At 31.7% G+C, this 20776-nt stretch overlaps 1 protein-coding gene across 2 annotated transcripts; it reads left to right on the top strand.

Moving 5' to 3' along the window:
• The first annotated feature begins 16983 nt into the window (after positions 1–16983).
• On the top strand, positions 16984–19961 carry LOC107920820 (calcineurin B-like protein 3). Of its 2 annotated transcripts, XM_016850686.2 has the most exons (10): positions 16984–17236; positions 17741–17838; positions 17933–18087; positions 18269–18351; positions 18498–18557; positions 18708–18816; positions 19030–19082; positions 19158–19238; positions 19333–19445; positions 19563–19961. In XM_016850686.2, the coding sequence occupies exons 3-10, from the start codon at positions 17964–17966 to the stop codon at positions 19618–19620; spliced, it is 681 nt and encodes a 226-aa protein (XP_016706175.1). In that variant the 5' UTR covers positions 16984–17236; positions 17741–17838; positions 17933–17963; the 3' UTR covers positions 19621–19961. The 2 variants fall into 2 exon arrangements, with proteins under 2 accessions (XP_016706175.1, NP_001314109.1); NM_001327180.1 differs by lacking the exons at positions 16984–17236; positions 17741–17838 and having other exon boundaries at positions 17964–18087; positions 19563–19620.
• Positions 19962–20776: the final 815 nt, after the last annotated feature.

The raw sequence follows: 20776 nt of genomic DNA, 5'->3' as shown, positions 1-20776 counted from the left end.
ACCATACTTTTTACCTCATTTTCATTAAACACGTCTATGGGAAGGAAAAAGATTATATTTTTTATCCTTTTATTTCAATTTTCTTTTTACAAAATGAAATAAAGCTTCATTGTGTGTGTGTAATTGCTATCAGATTCATACACATGTATTTCATGGATATATATATATATATAAAAGAAACGTGAGGATGATGCAGTCCTTGACTTGAATCTCGACGTTTTGGTTTTAGCAGGCTCAGGTTTGAGCTTCTGACCGGTGTTCCCGGTTGCAGTACATGCTCCATTGCCTTCACATGTGGCGTGAGTTAACACAATCCTTGCAGTAGGCATTGAAAGTGAGAATTTAGATGATCATTTGCTTAGACGCTTATTTCATATTTTGGGACATTTTGTTTTTGTATAATTCAACTTCATACCCTTGGATTCCTTTTGAAATTTTTTAAAAACTTACTCAATCCGTTTTACATATGAAGATTTTGTAAAAATTTGATACATAAATCTAAGTCTACCCATATTTTAGAAATGAATCTAACTCTATCTTAAGACCTTTTAATTAAAAAATAGTTTACAATTACAAATATCTTATTTATACTCCTAATTATAATATTTAGAAGAGAAAAAAAAAACAAAAAGCTATTAAAAACTATAAAATAATAAGAATTTCAAAAAGTAATAAAAAATTATAAAAATATTTACAATTTTATATATAATCTCAATTGCGATTCACCCTTTCAACCCATTTCACCACCTTAATTTACCTCTCAAAATACTCCCTTCACAACCCAAACATAAATAGAAATTATAAAAGAAAATGGTGAAATTTGAGTTGAAAAAAATTCAAAGATTACCTAGCCCATATACAATTTATACCTAATAATATATAAACATAGTTTATGATGAGATAAGTAATAATTTTGAAAGCAATAAAATGTTAGTGATGATTGAAGGGGGGAAAGTCGAGTAAAAGACTTTTTGCCTACTGGAAATTTCCTAAAACTAGAAACAGCTTCAGCTGGCTTTTTCATTTACAAGTTTCCTTTCTCTAATACTGGTTTATATTGTGATATATTCATGATTATATTTATATACATTCGTGTTTTATGAATCTAATATTATTACATTTATCAACATACCCAATCTTGTAATAACAAAGAATCTTAGGAGGCTTCCTCTAGATGCAATAGGAGCTGCCTTTCACGCCTTTCCCATTTTGTCTTTTATTTTTGTGGGTCAATTACTCATTTCTGTTTTGCTCTTTTTTTTTTTGGAATAATAATAAATTTAACTCTCCAATGTTTATTGGTTCTATCAATTTAGTTCTAATCTTAAAAAAGTTCAATAAATTTAGCCATCAACTTTAACTATTCTATCAATTTAGTCTTACTTCTTAAATTTTAAAATTCAAAATAAAAAACTAAAAAAAATTAAAAGTTCATTTTTCGATAAAAAATATATGCAAAATTATAAATAAATGAACACTCATTTTTCTCGAATTTTATTTATTAAAATTTTTAAGAACCAAGATTAAATTGACAGAATGTGTAAAGTTGAGAGCTAAATTTGTTGAACTTTTTAGACTTAGGGCTAAATTGATAGAGTCTACAATCATTGAAGAGGTAAATTTGTTATTATGTCAGTAAAAAAAAGAGGACACTGTTAGTAATTTAATGGAGGAGTGATTAAAATATTAAATTTCGATAACGTTGGTAATTAAAATAGAAGTTTTTAAACCTAGATGACTAAAATAGAAACACACTAATATTTGGGTGACTATTTTTAGAATTTACCCTTATTTTTTTCACTGACACAAAAACATCCTTTGGATAACTGCAGTGAGATTGCTCTATCGCACCACAAACTTCTCATTTTCATTGAAGCATTATGATCCAATGGGTAAGAACAACATCCAGTTGAAGGGCTTTTTACTTTTTAACCCTGAAATAATTTGTTTACATTTTATGCAGGGACTCATCAGTCTTTTTTTAATATGTTTTAAACTGATTATGTTTAATTTTTCATTTGATTATTTTATTTTTAAAAGGTGTTTAAGTTTTTAATTGGAAATAACAAATAGATTTATAAATTATATAATTAATTATTTGAAATATTTAAATAAAATTTTTTCAACATTAATCTCAATAGATTTTTATCATATTTGCTCTTGTTGATACAATATCTAGAACTATCTATGGCCCCTCTCCAACCCTTAAATAGAAGGATACTGCGCACTTCAGTGCATTTGAACCCATGTCTTCCTACACTAGCAACAATGTCGATGCCAATCTCAATTGACAAAAGTTATTAAACTTTTAGATATTACTAATATATATAATAGTGGAATACTACCTTTGTAAATTAATATCATTAATGGCCATTTTCATTTTTATTTCATTATCATGTTTATTTGTATTCAAGTACATACCTGATCGGTGATTTTAGTCTCACTACTATAATAACTAATTTCACCATCATTATTATTTTTAATCTTATTGGAATTAATCTTAGTGTCCCACCAACTGGTGCCTAAAATTTGAGCCCTATACTTATTAATATTAATCAAGACCAAAGGGCGAAACCAATCATCTTATAACAGATCAAAATTAAATTATAAAATTATAAAATTATATTATTTTATTAATTATAACATTATAAATTTGAAGAGCTTAGAAAGTAATGTCGCCAAATTAAAGGAACCAACGCTGCTTGTGAATCCTAGAATTGTTAATGTTAATTAAGGCTTGAAATCAACGTACATCTTTTCACAATTACACTAAATTTTTAATAAATAAATATTAATTCTTAGTATTTTTTTATAAAAAAAATAGAAATCTGTATAATGATTGGATTTGAAATTAATGTCAACTAAAAATTTAAAGATACATATTATCATCTATCACTCCATTGAGAATAATTGATGGAATCGAATCGAACCAACCGAAATAAATTGGACAATACATTGATATGGAGAAAGTTGAATTAATTGATCTGTAAATTGATATAAACTAATTAAATTAGATAAAAACAGATTCAACCATATTTTTTTTTATTTTTTTAATCCATCAACTCAATCCAATCACTTGTCTATTATAAAAACATTGCGAATGATTCAGTCGAAACAATTTTCGTCATTATTAGATACAATGCTTTTCAAATACTTTTTCTAAAAATTTAATTATTGTTAAAATTATATTTGGAGTGATAATTATATTTGTAATAAATTATATTACTAAATATAAAATGTTAAAACACTATAAAAGAAATAAATATTATATCGAGAATAAAAAAGAATTGAAAGTTCATGCTTCAATTTCATAGAAAATTAAGAAAAAGTAAAGTGTTTAAAAAATATGAAAAGTTAGAGTTGTAGATCACTGGATGAATAGTTGGTCGACACCTAAACATTATTTATAATATAAAGTAGCTTTAATTGATGTTATATGAATTTAATATATTTATAACAACTAATATATATTGCATTTCAAAAAACAAAAAACAAAAAAATCTTGGTGGCGTTAAAAACCTAGTCTGTTATAATTGCAAGTCTTGTCTTTCTTTCTTTCAACTTTCTTTTAATTTTTTTCTTTCTTTTGATCTTGACTATTGTCCACCACAATCTCAATTGGTGATCTCAACATTGATGACGACGAAGAGGTTGCAGCCCGTTTTGCAGAAGAAGACGAAGATGTAATTGAAAATTACAGTTGGTGTTTGGTGGGACGAGTTTTTACTGAAAGCGTGGTGCACTTCCCATCTTTGAGGAATACGATGGTAAACTTGTGGCACTCATTAGGGGGATCACAATTACAGACATTGGAGAAAAGAGGATTTTATTTAGGTTTTACAATCAGATTGATTTTAAAAGGGTGGTGGAAGGAATGCCTTGGTTTTTCAATAGGCACCTAATTATTTTTAATAAGATGGAGAGGGAGGAGGATCCATTACGAATTCCATTTAGCCATGCTATCTTTTGGGTGCAAGTTCATAACCTACCATTAGTGTTCTTGACTGAAGGAATGGCAAATCAATTCAGGAACTTCATCGGTCAATTTTTAGAATATGATACGAATCTGATTACCAGAGGGGGGAGAACATTCATGTGTATTAGAGTGAAACTTGATGTTCTTGTTCCCTTAAAATGAAAGAAAAAAGTTATTTTTTATAAGAATAATTCAATTTACGCACAATTTCAATATGAGAAAATTACAATGTTTTGTTTCATTTGCGGAAGATTAGGGCACGTGAAAGGCTTCGACCCGGGTTGATTAACAATAGAAGAACAAGATGTGGATTTCGGGTGGGATAGTTCGCTAAGGGCGCAATCAAAGAGAGTGATACAAATGACGAGCCCATGGCTACGAGAGGAACCAAGAGAGGGGGTCAAAGTAGAGGAAAGAAGCGAACAACACATGGGAAATCAATCAAATGAATCTCTAAGGGAAATAGGGGTAGCAAGCTGGGAAATCATGAAATGACTGGAAAGGGGAATGTTCAATCTAGGGAAAAATTCTTTAATTCATTAATTAATGAAAGAGTATCTATTAAAGGAAAAAAAGCTGTGCAAGAAGAAGAAGATAGACCGCTTGCGATAAGGGAACGCAAAAAAAGACAAAGATTACATTGTGAAGGTCAAGAAGAAGTCAACTCATATGAATTAGTGAGTACCAACAAAGATAATGAAATAGTACCGGCTGCTAGTAAGCAGACTGGCCAGTCGTAATAAAAATCCTAAGTTGGAATGTTCGCGGGTTGGGGAAACTGCGAGCAGTCCGTCGTCTCAGATATAGTTTGAGACAAAGTAGGCCCCAAATTTTATTTTTTATTGAAACAAAAGTAAACACAAGAAAAATGGAGAGAATAAGGAAAATCTGTGGTTTTGGGAATGGAATTGATATAAGAGCAGATGATTCAAAAGGAGGCTTATCGTTAGGTTGGAAGGAGGAGGTGAACATAACTTTAAGGAGTTTTTCTAATTCACATATTGATGTGGAGATAAAGGAAGAATTGGAAGAGAAAATATAGAGATTTATTGGATTTTATGGAGCACCTGTGGAAGGATTAGGAAAAGATTCAGGGAATTTAATAAGACATCTTGAAAAGGAATGTGATTTGCCATAGGTAATGATGGGAGATTTCAATGAGATAATGTTTTCATTTGAAAAGAAAGGGGGACGTATACAAGAGAAGAGACAAATGAGCGCTTTTCAAGAGGTTTTACGAGAATGTGATTTAAGCGATTTAGGTTTTTAAGGATAATGGTTTACGTGGGAGAGAGGAAGGTTGCCGAGTAATACCATTAAAGAGAGACTCGACAGGGGCGTGGCAAAAATCGGATGGTGGGACCTTTTTCCAAGATAATCGATCGAGCATAGGCCACATAGTTTTTCTGATCATTGTCCAATTATTCTTAATACAACAAGAAAAGTTGAAGGACGAAATCTTGCTAGACTATTTTATTTCAGATTCAATTTTGATAAGGTATTAGATGAAAATTTTGAAGAACAAGTGATTGAGGGTTGGAGGGCTTGTATGAGAGACGTTCTTGAGAAATTATCTATGCTTGAGACTAATTTAAGTAGATGGGCTAGCAAGAACAAGGCATGGAGAGAAGAAAGAAAACAGAGGTTATTCTCTGAATTGAAGGAGCTGATCCCACCGATGAAGTCTTAGCACAAATCACAGATTTAAAAATTGGGCTAAATTTAGAAGTTGATAAAGAAGAAATGTTTTGGGAACAAAGGGCAAGAGTTAATTGGCTTAAATTGGGAGATCGGGATACTTCTTTTTTTCATAAGACTGTAAATGGGAGAAAGAAGAAAAACACAATTAGAGGCCTCAATAACGTTAATGGAAGATGGGTAGATGAAGAATCTAAACTTATTAACACTACTTCTCATTTTTTTTCAAGATCTTTTCACATTTAAGGCAGTAGGCGAAAATGAGATATCGAGACCTCGTTTCTATAAAATGAGCCGTAAATATTTTTATAAATATTTATGAAGTGTTATTAAGGTTTTTTTAAAGTTTCTTAAGAAATTTTAACGTTTCAATAGTTAATTATGCAAAAGGACTAAATTATAAAAGTTGAAAAAGTCAATCACTATTAGTTTAAAGATGTTAAATTGATTAAAGGATTATAATTGGATGGCCTTAACGGGTAAATTACCCCTTCTTAAGTTGGTGGACGGTTAAAACTTTATTTCTTTTAATTTTGTATGTGTTTTATATGTTATAATATTATTATTAAAGATAAAGATAAAGATCAAATAAAGAATAATAAAGTTAATAAAATAAGAAAACATCATGTTTTCTTCTTCAATTGTTTAGTTCATCACTGAACTTCCATGGAAGCATATTCAAGCTTTATCCATGCCTCAATTCATGCATGGTAAGCCATTTTTCACCCATTTCTAATAATTTTTATGTTTTTGAGATTGTTGCAACTAGGTCCAGCTAATTCGTGTCTTCATTTTTGAAATTGTTAAAGATTTTGAATGTTTTTATTGATGAATATTTATGATTTTAAATGTTAAATGATAAATTTGAAGTGTTGGTTGGTATTTAAAAGTATTTTGTTAAGTGATTTTTGATGAATTTGCCGATTATGGACTAAATTGGTGAAATAGTAATAGTTCAAGGGCTTGATGTGAAATTATTGCAAAAATGGGCTGAAATGGATGCTATTAGCATTCTTTTGGCATGGGTTTGCAATAAAAATGGTTAATTTGCATGTTTTAGCCTTAGGGACTAAATTGAATAAAAGTAAAATATTATGGGCAATTTTGTAAAAACTTAAAAATGACTATATTGCATAAAATAAATTGTTTTACTATCTAAATTAATGAATTGAATGGGATTATTAATTTAGATCAAGATTGACTAGAAAATCGAGGAGAATAGAAAATTACTTAATAGCCCCTGTACTTTGACATTTCTGCAAATTTAGCCAAATAAGTTCGTATGAACTATAATCACTTAAATTTTGATTAAATTGAATGTTTAATGTGTTTTTATAATGTAAAAGAATGAACATATAAATGTTATTATGAAATTTATCATGTAAAGAAATGATGAAAATCCAACGATGTTCGACAACTATCGAGTCCTGTTTAAACCTTAGGAATGTATAGGATACAAATAACATGTCATTAGGGTTTTCATGTTTTGGGTGCTGGTCCTAAATGTTCTACCGATGGCTGAGGTTTGACATTTTTTGTGGATACTTATTAGCTTCTGTGAGCAACATTGTGTAGCTTACATTCTGACCATCAGCTTGTGTGAGTAGACCGATGTTACCATGTTTAGGGTGCTGGTCCTGAATGTCCTACCGATAGCTGAGTTTCAACATTTGTTGCGGATACTCATCAACTTGTGTGAGCAGCATCGTGTAGCTACATTCCGACCGTCAACTTGTGTGAACATACCCATTTATGGCTCGAGTGAGCAATGATGAAAATGAATGGTTTCGGTCATATGTTTTGCACACTTTGTGTGAGCTTTCCCACATATCCGATATTATTCTAAGTGGTTTAACGGGCATGAAAATGGAAGGAATAGTAAGTATTCAAATGACTCATGTCATGAAAAGGAATGAAATGGAAATGTTAAATGAAAGTATGTATACGTTCATGAAATTGATGATTTTAAGTGAGATTATTCATGTTTAATGACTTATCTTATGTTAATTCAAGTGAATTATGAATTGATGCACTAACATGTGTTGTTGATGATGTTTAGGCTTATGCCAAGCTATTGGTGGATTGTATTATGTTAATTTTAAAATTATACATTGAAATGGTAAGTGTCCAAATGGAAATATGCTTATGTTCATGAAAGGGTGGTAAGGATCAAAGTATGTAATTTCTTATGAAATAGTTTATCATGTAGTTGATTCCAAAATAATTATGTTTAAATGCACTAGCTTATGGCCATGGATGACGTTATGCTTATATCTTGTGTGTTATGCATACGAAATGGGTGAAGAAAGGTAATAAAATGGTAAGTTCATAGTTGAAATGTAATATGATGAAAAGGGAATGATGAGTTGAATTATGTACTTATATGTGAGAAATTTACGTATGATATGGATGAATATACCTAGTTCATGAACAAATATACTAATTAGTGAATTGATGTTGTTATTTAAGCTAAAGTAAATAAATGCAATGGAAAGTAAGTAAATGGAAGGGTTCAAAGTCTTGTAAAATCCTATTATGTTAGGAATGAAAAATATATATGATATTGATGAACTTACTCATTTATGAGTTGATGGTTATAAAGTTTGATAAACTTGTGAAATTGGTATAAATTTATAATTACCCCACAAAGTTCATTATTAAAACGAAATGTTATGTTTAAAGTTTATACGAGCTTACTAAGCATTCATTACTTATGTAGGTATTTTTCCTTTACTTTACAGATTATCAGAAGCTCGACCAGTTTGGAAGCTCGTTGGAGATCTATCACACTATCTAGCGATTATATCGATAGTTTTTGATGTCTTGATCAAGGTTATAATGGCATGTATAAGTGGACTTGTGGTTTATATTAGTTGATGAGTTTGGCATGTATATGTTATTTTGGTTGATGTAATCTTGGTACTTTCGATACCTTATTGATGTGAGTCGTGTTTGAATGCCCAAAATGGTAGGTGATGAATTGGCCTCAACATGGTCAAGTTATGGTATGCTTTGGAAAGGTTTTGAATAGATGTGCATGATTGAAATATGGTTTGTATATATGTTGGTTGTTGGAACCATTTGGAAATGGCTAGATTTATGTCATTTAGATGGTTTTGATGTATGTGAGAAATGGTTCAAATGGTAAAGTTATTTTGATATGGCATGAATCTAATATGGTATGGTTGATATGTGTCAATTGTGATATATTTTAGTATGGAAATAAGTTAGTTGATGAATGTTTAAATATGCACATGTTTAGGTATGTTTGATGTATGTGCTTGAGGTGTCTATGTGGCATATTGGTTGTATGGATTATTAGCCTATTGTATTGACCCTTTTATGCAGGTTTTGAACATGTTTAGAAGCCTTGATTAGGTGTGTAAGAGTACTTAGGCTTATGATTGAGAAGGGTGAAAGAAATGGCTTGATTTTAGCCATTCTTGTCCACATGGCCTAAGACACGGACGTATGTCTCAGCCACGTGGCCCCTGTAGGTTTCAAAGGGTTGCAAATCAAACAGTTACACGACCTAGCATACGGCCTAGCACACGGGCTTGTGAGACCATTTCGAGAGTTGTGTGCTTGGCACACGATAGTATGGCTTGGCCGTGTGACCCAATTCAGAGAGTTACACGGGCTGGGAGACGACCGTGTGTCCCTATTTCGAATGTTACACGAGCTGGGACACGGCCGTGTGTCCCTATTTCGAATGTTACATGGCCTGAGACATGGGTGTGTGTCTCAGCCATGCGAGTCACACGGCCGTATGACCCATGCAGTATCAAATTTTGTATCTTTTCCCATAAAGTTCTAAATGTTTCCGATTTAGTCCCGAATAATTTCTAAAATATTTCTAAAGCCTCGAGGGCTCGAATAAGGGACGATATGCATGTGTATGAATGGATTATGCTATGATTAATTTAATGTTTGGAAATGAATGTTTTTAAGTTACATTTTTATAGTAATGCTCTGAAACCCTATTCCAACGACGGATACGGGTTAAAGGTGTTACCAACACCATTTGACACCTTCCTTCCACCACCATCCACAATGGGATCATCAGAGTCAGTCGGCAAATCCGATCATCATCTAACTTTTTTAGTGACATCAAGATTGGCCCCAACCACATAGTCTGCTATGGTCAACGCTACACTCATCAGAAAGAAAATTAATGCCCTATGGCTCGTGTTAACTTTTACCTTTTTTATTTTTATTTCTTTTCTTTTTCATGATATTCTTTCTTATTACTTGATAACAAAGTTAAGGTATTCTATATATATATTTTTCATAGTTTGCACATCTACCTTTCATTTCATTATGTTATAATATACTTCTAATTACATGTTATAATATAATATAATTCCAACATTTTATATTAAGTCATAATTTTTTTTGCGAAAAATTGTCCGAAGATGAAGCTTGAAAGAAAAGAGAAATTATCGATTCTGATTCAAAAAGTGAAGATTTTTTATATGTTTAATAATTAAATTCTAATGTCCCTCTATAAACATTTTATTATATAATAACTAATACATTGTTTTACTCATTTAAAATCATCACCCATGTACTTATATGTAATTTCGTTGAAAGAAAATTTCCTATTACTATTCCAAGCCCAATAATTATACATATTGAATTTTTTTAAACAAATTTTAGTTGACCCTATAAGTTAACGCAAATACCATCATATATAACTTGAATTAATATTACTTAAATTGTCGATTGAGTTTTAATTCAATTGGTATCAATATTATTGTCAGTGTAAGAGGACGTGAGTTCAAGTGTGTTGAAGCATATTATCTTCCTATTTAAGGGTTAAGAAAGGGCTATAGATAATTCAATGTATTGTAACAAAAAGAGCAGATATGATAAGGATTAAAACAAAATGGAATGACTGAGGTAATGAAAGAAATAATAACAAGAAAAGCTCAAAGTATTGAAGAACGTTTTTGATTACTAAAAAAAACACAAAATTACATTAGATAAAATGACATATAAATAGCTTAACTACATGTAACGTTAAAGCTAAAAAACCTGCAACTAATAGCCCACTAAAACCTCAACTAACAAAACATAATCTGATCATATCCCTATAAAATAGGAACCAACTTATTTGATAAAGAAAATAAGTAAATTAAAAAATCCAGTAAGATACACTAATTTTTAACACTCCCCCTTAGTGCATGCTTACGATCAAGAACTCCAAGAGTATCTCTAAATTGCTGAAACTTAGGCTTCACCAAAGCCTTAGTGAAAATATTAGCCACTTGATCGTTGGTGCGAATGTTTACAAGCTCAATCTCTTCACTTAGAACCTTTCCTCGAACAAAATGATGTCGAACCTCTATGTGCTTCGTTCGAGCATGAAAAATCGAGTTCGATGCAAGCTTAATAGCACTTTCATTATCACACTTGATTTTTACAGCATAATCAACTTTGCATATGTCTCCAATCAACCTCTTCAACCAAATGCACTCTTGTGCAGCCATAGTTGCTGCCACATACTCGGCTTCGGTACTCGACAAAGCAACAACACCTTACTTTTTGCTACACCAAAAAACCATTGCTGAACCGATGCTGAAACAATATCCCGAAGTCGAGTGACAATCGTTTGTATCTCCAGCCCAATCGGCATCAGTAAATCCACTCAACATAAAGCTATCACATCTCTTGTATAGAAGACCATAACCAATAGTTCTTTTAACATAACGCAAAATCCTCTTTGCTGCATCCATATGAATAGTTGTTGGATTCTGCATAAATTGAGAAACAACACTAACAGAGTATGAAATTTCAGGCCTTGTAATGGTCAAATAGATTAAGCTACAAAGTATGAAATTTCAGGCCTTGTAATGGTCAAATAGATTAAGCTTCCAACAAGTTGTTGGAACTTGCTTGCATCTTCCTACGGCCTCCCATCATCTTTCTTCAACTTCTAATTCGGCTCCATCAGAGTAGCTTTTTCTTTCGACTCCCCCATACCGAAATGCTCCAAGAGATTCCTTGCATAGCCTTTTTGAGAAACAAAGTAACCTTGATCTGATTTTTCCACTTCTAGACCAAGAAAACATCCAGTCTCCCCCAAATTTTTAATCTCGAAACGAACAGAAAAATCATTCCTCAAATTACAAATTTCTGATTCATTATCTCCAGTTATTATCATATCATCAACATATAATAATACCAAGAGATGTGCACCTAATTCCAATTTTATAAATAAACTAGAATCTGATTCAGAAACTCTAAAACCACAAAAAATGAAATATTGAGCAGCTTTACCATACCATGCTCGTGGCGCTTGCTTAAGGCCATATAACGCTTTCTTCAAACGGCAAACACGATCGGGAAATTCCTTAGAGACAAAGCCAATAGGTTGCTCCATAAATACTTCACGATCTAAATCTCCGTAAAGAAACGCATTCTTTACATCAAGTTGTCATAGTCTCCAATCTTTAAACGCATCAAGCAAAATAATCGATCTCACCGTCACCATCTTTGCTACTGGGCTGAACGTCTACTCGTAGTCCAATCCATAATTTTGAGAAAAACCACGGCCACCAGACGAGCTTTAAATCTATCAATGGTGCCATCCAATTTTTTCTTCACGCAAAAAACCCATTTACAAGTGATCGGCTTACAATTTTCTAGTTTAGGAACCAACTCCCACGTCTCATTTTTGTCTAAAGCTTTAATTTCTTCTTCCATGGCTGCCTCCCATTTTGAATGACCTTTGGCTTCTTCATAACTTACTGGTTCTTCATCAGACGCTCCAACAAAGAAATAAGAAGTGATACTGCAATGGTTAAGTTGCACCTCATAGTCTCTGAGATACTCAGGTTGTCTCGTTTCTCTGGTAGACCTCCTCACTCTCTGTTGCTCACCACCCTCATGTCGTTGAACATTCTGACTTGGAGTTGGTGTTGGAGATTCATTTTCCAACTCATCATTAGTGAATGGTTGCAAATTAACTCTTGGAAATAGCTCATCCAAGTTTTCACCATCACCTTCAAGAACAATATTTTCTGCAGCAAATCTTTGAGTGGAGTAGAAAGATGATACTTCATCGAACAAGACATCTCACGAAGTAGTAAATTTCTTCGTATCCAGATCCATACACCTCCATCCCTTCCTATAAGAATCATAGCCAACAAATACACACTTCTTTGCTTTCAGATCAAGTTTAGTTCTTTTCGATTTCGGAACATGTACATAACAAATAGAATTGAAGACTCGAAAATAATTCACATTTGGCTTTTCACCATATAAAATCTTAAAAAGAGATTTCTGTGTACCTAGCCAAGGAAGCAGCCTATTTGTCACATGACATGCACAAAGAACAACTTCCGCCCAAAGCTTTCGAGGAAGATTCTTGTCATGCAGCCATGAAAGGCAAATCGAAGCAAGATAACCAAGCTTTCTTTCTAAAACTCCGTTCTGCTGTGGAGTATCTGGACAAGTCATTTGACGACAGATGCCGTTGTCATCACAATACTGAAAAAAATCATCGGACATGTATTCTCGGCCATTGTCACTTCGAAGACACTTAATCTTCTTTCCAAACTCTTTTTCAACAGCAGCTTTAAACTCCACAAACTTGGATAATGCTTCACTCTTCTCTTTCAAAAATTTCACCCAAGCGAACCTTGAGTAATCATCCACCAAAACCATGACATAACAGTGGCCATTACAACTCTGTGTTCTCGTTGGTCCCGTCAAGTTTGTATGAACCAATTCGAGCAAAGAAGATCTCTGATTTGATGAGCTTTTGAAAGGAAGACGATGAGATTTACCATATTGACAGCCTTGACAAATCACATCTTCACGTACACTCTTCAAGATCGGCATCCCATCTAACAACCTTTTCGAAGAAACTTGTTGCAGCATTTGGTACCCCACATGACCCAATCGAGCATGCCAAATAGCGGCGTTATTGGTTTGGCTTATTTTCTTCACATAAGCTTCACCTGCCGACATAACGAACAACAAGCCTCTCTTTTCACCAGAAAACACAACATCAGCAGAAATTTCTTTCACATTATCAAGCACCTTCACATCTTTAGGGCCAAACAAGACATATTTTCCAGAATCAGTAATTTGAGAAACTGAAACTAAATTTTTCGTCAAACCTGGAACATGATACACATCAGTAAATTTGACACTTTCGGTTCTCGTATCGTTGGTAATAACTCGATCTCCACGGTGTTCATGCATCTCTGAGAACAAAGTATCATTTCCGGTTACATGGTGAGAACAACCAGAATCAATGATCCACTCCTCCTTCTTGTTATCAGCATAATTGACAAAATATTTTGATGACTTTTGTTGAATAGCTTCAACAGTAAAGCAATGCTCCCAATTGAGTCGATCATCGGTTTCTTCCGTGGACGCGACATTGGCCTTGGAAATCTTCAAACGACAATTTCTCTTGATATGTCCAGTCTTTCCGCATCTGAAGCATTTGAAAGACTTTTTGCTTTGTGAGTTACCATCTTTTTCCGAACTAGAGTCTTCAGATCTGCCTTTATTTCCAAACTCATTCTTCTTGCTTGGCTTCCCTTTTGAGAAGAGAACGACATCAGATTCGAAACTTTTCGCCATCTGCTTTGCCAAAGCTTCATGATTAGAGAGCAAATTCTCTAACTCCTCCACCGAAGGCTGTGTTGACCACCCTTGAATAGAAGTGACAAAAGGCCCATACTCCTTCTTCAAACCGCGGATAAGATAACGACGCAAACGAGCTTCACTAACTTTCTCATCCGTATCTATCTCTGAAATTTTAGCACAAATATTTTTAACTCGTAAAAAGTATTCTAAAATTGACATACCTCCTTGTTTTAACCCGGCCAATTCGTTCTCCAACAATTGCAACCTTGCGGTATTCTTCTTGGTAAACAACCTTTCGAGCGTTTCCCAAACTTCTTTTGGAGAGTTAACATCACGAACATGATCAATAAACTCTTTGCTAATAGAAGTTCTCAAAGCAAAGAGAGCTTTACCGCACTTGACCTTCCACCTCCTTCGTGACTCGGCATTCTCGGGAATATCGGGAGGGATTGTTGCATCAGCGTCAACAACCAATCCCCACAAGTTCTGGCCTTGAAGAAATGCCTCAATACACATCCTCCAATACTTGTAGTTAGTGCCTACAAGCTTCTCCATACCAATCTGATTATTTCCTCCATTTGAAACCTCCATTGCAACAACTAGCAAAACACCCTTTCACACAATTAACCAAAGAATAACCTGGCTCTGTGATACCATAAAACAAAAGGGAATGACCGAGGTAATGAAAGAAATAATAACAAGAAAAGCTCAAAGTATTGAAGAACGTTTTTTATTACTAAAAAATAACACAAAATTACATTATATAAAATGACATATAAATAGCTTAACTACATGTAACGTTAAAGCTAAAAAACCTGCAACTAATAGCCCACTAAAACCTCAACTAACAAAACATAATCTGATCATATCCCTATAAAATAGGAACCAACTTATTTGATAAAGAAAACAAGTAAATTAAAAAATCCAGTAAGATGCACTAATTTTTAACAAGGATCTGTAATGAAATTAATGTTAAAAAAATATTACTTAAATTTACTAGATTAAATGATGAGTTATTTTAATAATTTTAAAATCAAAATCAATTATAGTAACTACATCAAGCAAAATCAAAATATTAATTTTAAATTAACCACATTCCTTACTATCAGCATTTTTATTGGTGTTTTGAAGGATAATGAATTTTTTTTGGGGACATTAATTGCATTTTATGTTGAAAGCTAAACATGATAATGTGCAGATTTTGTGTATGTAATTTTTAATTTTCAAAATTTTATTTAAATCATATGTATCGATTGTTAAAAAAATCAATAAAGAAAACATTATGCTTTAATTTTTGGTCAAATTTTACATTGACTTGAGTAGATTATAATTTTAACTCAATCTTACATATAAATAGATATTTTAATAGAAATCGTTAGTATTTTTATTCATATTAATAATTAATTTAAGTTTATTTTAAATATTAAATTTTCATCTTCTTAATTTGTATCAAGCATAATATAATTTCAAATTTTAAAAAATAAAAATACTAAATCTATTACGTATAAGTACATCCATGTCTTCTTCTCATTTTTCATGAAAAAGAAATTATCAAATAATTTTTATTAAGGATTATCAAATATATTTTAAAAAATAAAACTACTGAAAATATTAATTTTTCAAGAATCTATCAAACTGGGTTTAAATTAAAAATTATAAGGCTAAGAGTGTGTTTTGTAAATCATTGAAAATTTTCAAAATTTAATATTTTAAATGTGTTTGATAATCATTTTAATTTTTCACTTAATATAAATTTTTCAACAAAATAGTGTTAAATAAGATAAGTAGGTAAATAGGTAGCTCCATTTAACTTAAGTTGATCTAGGTCAGAAACAGACTTACTCAAGATAACCCTTCCTCTCTTTGAAACACTTTGGAAGTGCTCTTGTATCAGTAATGAATCAGAGCACACGGAACCGTCTTCTTTTTTTTCTGTTAGAAAAATATATATATACGATAGACTAACTGATATTTCTATCAGTTAATGAAAGATCCCAATGCAAAAAAAAAATGCATGTTGGGTCTTTGAAATAGGCCGAATCATTTTGATAATAATCAGTTCGATCTGTTTTACCGAGAAGGTCTACGGTTTGAGTCCGTATAGCCCTATATTTTCGAATTTTCTATTTTGTTAATTTTAAATATTCATTAAATTTATTAAATTAAGAAAAATGAAATGAAAATAATATTCTTAAAACTAAAGCAAACTAACTTATCTAAAAAATATTAAGTTGATTTTATTTTATTAAAAAATTAAAAAATATTTTAAAAAATGAGATATTTAAATTATCATACTTATCTTTTATCTAAACTATATAAACTAATATAACATATTATATTAATAAAATTGAAATTAAAAATAAATAATTTTAAAAAAATAAATATTTATTTTTATCAAACAATATTCAATTGTTATATTTATTAATTTACCAAAAGAATTTTTAATATAAATTCAATATTTAATTTTTGAGGATTTAAAATTTTAATTTATCAAATATTCTAATTTATCGATTAAACATCATCAAAAACAAAATACGGCGCCGTATGGAACTCCATTGCCTTTGTGAAGCTCCTTGTCAAACCTAAAGCAACCTCCCTATCAAAGTATCAGCATCAGATGCCACGTACTGTCAAAATTTGGTAATTATCTAATTACTATTTAATTTAATTTATATTTACCATTTTTTATATTTCAATTAATCAATTAAAAAGATTATGAACTATATAACTTTTTCATGTCTTCATATAAATTATTGAAATCTCCAGCTCTCTCCATCTTTATCACCATTTTTTTTTTAAAACTCACCGCTGGTTTTACAGATTTTCCATAATACACCCATTCAATCTCCCCCAAAATAGGCAATAACATGTTTTTGCTTCCATAAATTCATTATTCTTCTCTGTTTTCCGAGAAAATTGAGAAGGAACGGTTTTTGAAATCTCTGTGAGCTTAAGGTAAGTAGTTTTATTTAATTTTTTTTTATGGTCCGATAGATCTTGATCAGGTTTGATTAGTTTGGAAATTGGATCCTGATCAGGTTCTATTTGTTATAAAGGTATAGTTTTTAGGTTTGAGTTGGGCCTTTTCTTATGTTCTATTTTATGGATATTTGATTTTTTTAACTTTTCTTTTTGAAATTTTCTGTTCTATATATATCCAACTACTGCAATTTCTCAAGAAAATTAAAGCTTGGTGATTTTGCGATCAACCTGGATGTAATGGGATATTATCTGATTCTAGGATTACTCTTTTTTATTTTTCCTTCTCCGTCTGCCTTGAATTGATTGATTCATGAATACGCTATATGCATTTGCCTGATTGTATTTCGAGTATATCCAACGTTTGAAAAGCGAACATTAAGTACTTATTCTCAAAAACATATACATATGGAATGCATTTAAGATTGACAAAAACGTAAACAAGCATTGGTTAAGATCTTGTTTTCATTTGTGAAACAGATATTGTTTTGGAGTTGAGGTCACCAAGTATACGACTCCTCACAATTCAGGCTCCGACATTTCAGCTTCAGTCTGCAGAATCAGGAAATGGTTAACAGGTTTGTTCTGTCATTCCCCTTGTGTGATTTTGATTACGTGTAAAGAAAGAATGAAACGAATGGGGTTTTATATCTCTTTTCCTGTTGGCATTAGGTATGGAGTGTTTTGATGCGCGGAGAATATCATGTTGCAGTGCTTAGACGGATTGAAGCATTTATTTGCTTCTGTATTGCACTGTTGTGATATTGATTTGTGCAAGCAATCCAGAGGTCTCGAGGATCCTGAACTTCTTGCAAGAGAGACAGTTTGTATGTCATCAATTTCCTTTCCTTCTCTTTTTTAAGTAATACTGTTAAGCATTTACTGTATTGGTAGAAGGATAGTGGCAACGCATTTGCATAATTTAACTTCTTGTTTGGACTTTGCCTATGTTATTTTTGTTATTGAGTCGTTCTATGGGAATTTGTTGTTTTGCTTACCTTGATGCAGTTAGTGTAAGTGAAATAGAAGCACTCTATGAACTCTTCAAGAAGATAAGCAGTGCAGTGATAGATGATGGGCTGATTAACAAGGTCTTTTTTATTTTTACATTTTGTTGTGAATTAATACATTTTATGTTTGTCGAGTTTTTGAACATGATTGTTGCTCCGATTGAATTGGATTCTTCCACCCATCTTATCCTTTTAGTATTTGACTTTTGTTTACATACTATTGGCAGGAGGAGTTTCAATTGGCGTTATTCAAGACAAACAAAAAGGAGAGCCTGTTTGCAGATCGGGTAATTTTATTTAATGTTAAATTATATTGTTTTCATCCTTGATAAAAGAATACTTGTCAATTTCATCTTGCCAACTCGTTGTAGTATTTTAGCTCAAATCATTAGCTTCTTGCCTGAGCTGCTATCAATGTATTTCTGATTTCACTGTAGGTGTTTGACTTGTTTGATACAAAGCATAATGGAATTCTAGGTTTCGAAGAGTTCGCTCGTGCTCTTTCTGTCTTCCATCCAAACGCTCCTATTGACAATAAGATTGACTGTATGTGCCCACTATTTAAGTTGCTTGCATCTATTTTTTTATTAGCCTGCAGATATAATCACGTTAACTTGGTGGTTATATGTACATAATATAAAAGCATGTACTGAATGTTTTATCTTTCATGTTTAAGTCATTTTTGTTCAGCTTCTAGTAGCTAAGTACTTTCTCTTCTCCCAATTCTTTTTTATTATTTTTTTAATTTTTCGTTTGCAGTCTCTTTCCAACTATATGATCTCAAGCAGCAAGGTTTCATTGAGAGGCAGGAGGTAAGTGTTGAGTTTCTATTTGATTGTTTGTGCTTTTTTCTATTTTTCTTTTCTTTATTCATATTCCGTACACAGGTTAAGCAAATGGTAGTGGCTACGCTTGCTGAATCTGGCATGAACCTTTCAGATGATGTTATAGAAAGTATAATTGACAAGGTGATCATTCAATTTGATTTAATTGAAGTCGTATTGCTTCTAAAATTTTATGGGGTTTAGCTTCTACATGTTAAGTTTTGGAGCTTTTCGACAGACTTTTGAGGAAGCTGATACAAAACATGATGGGAGGATTGACAAGGAAGAGTGGCGAAGCCTTGTTTTGCGACATCCCTCCCTTCTGAAAAATATGACCCTGCAATACCTTAAGTAAGTAGCCAATATATTCTAATATGGAACACTAATTGCTGTTGAAATATCACCGGAAAGGACATATCGATTATGATGTGTGCTCAACTTGCAAATGTTGTTTGTTTTGTTGAGCAGAGATATCACGACGACATTCCCAAGCTTTGTTTTCCACTCGCAAGTCGATGATACCTGAAATCAGCAAATGGATGAAAGCTTTCATATGGCCTACTTCATTCTAGGCAATGGTGGCAGATTCAAATATAAATGGGCGGCCAAAGAGTGAGTCTCTGTGATGTTATGGTTGATTGGTTAAAATTATTTTTCTTGTGTGCGTCAATATTCAGCCGTTGAACATTCTTCTTCTTGTTCTCAGTGTTCTTTTGTTTATTGGTTAATTTCAGATGGTGTTACAATTTAAAAAAAAAAAGAAAAATTCTGGGTCCATTTGAAATTCTTTTTCTATTATAACCTAGAAATTTGGATGTAAAGTTGAATATGGGTGGCAAATAAACGAATCAGTAGCAGTTCCAGTGAGACTCCCATCTTTCTATTCAATCGTAAAATGGGTTGTTCTGATGGGGATTTCTGGGTTCTATTTTCTGTTGAATTGCAAAATGGGTTTCCCCGATGTAATTTTGGGTTTTATTGTATTTTTGTTTTGCGTATTAAAATAAGCATCTTGAAAAAAGGGGCTGATGCCAAAATAGTAGATCTTGTCATTCATGATATTATTATTATAATTATAATCTTGTTTAGGATATTTTACTTTGATAAAATTTGATGCGTTTTATGTAGTTAGAGATATTCATGCGCTTATGTTGGAAGTGAATCTGAGTTGCAGTTTGGGACGTGTCATTTGGGGTGTAATCATATTTTTCAAAAATAATAAAATAAAAGTTAATAGTCAGATCTTTATCCAAATCTAATGTTTTAGTTATTTATCCATCGATTTGGTTTTAATTTTATTCAACAAATTTAACTGTCAACATCTTAAAATTTAAAAAATTAAAAAACTATCAAAAGTAAATATATATATTTAACTTTTTTTAATTTATAGGAATTAAGATTAAATTTTATAAAATCTGTAAAGTTGGTAGTTAAATAATTTGTTGAATTTTTTAGAATTAGGGTCAAATTGATAGAATTTTTAAACATTGGAGGGTTAAATTTATTAGTATACTAAAAGAAGAAAAAAAGGCTCTCATTAATGGTTTAATGGATGATTGATCAAAATATTAAATTTTGATAATGTCAATAACTAAAATCTTGAATAGAAACATGTTAATAGTTTAGTGACTATTTTTATAATTTATCTTAAAATAAAATATGCTTGATATTAAGAAAATGGA

Source organism: Gossypium hirsutum, chromosome D13, assembly GCF_007990345.1.
Source record: "Gossypium hirsutum isolate 1008001.06 chromosome D13, Gossypium_hirsutum_v2.1, whole genome shotgun sequence".
Classification (NCBI taxonomy): domain Eukaryota; kingdom Viridiplantae; phylum Streptophyta; class Magnoliopsida; order Malvales; family Malvaceae; genus Gossypium; species Gossypium hirsutum.
This window is presented reverse-complemented; position numbering and strand designations above follow the sequence as displayed.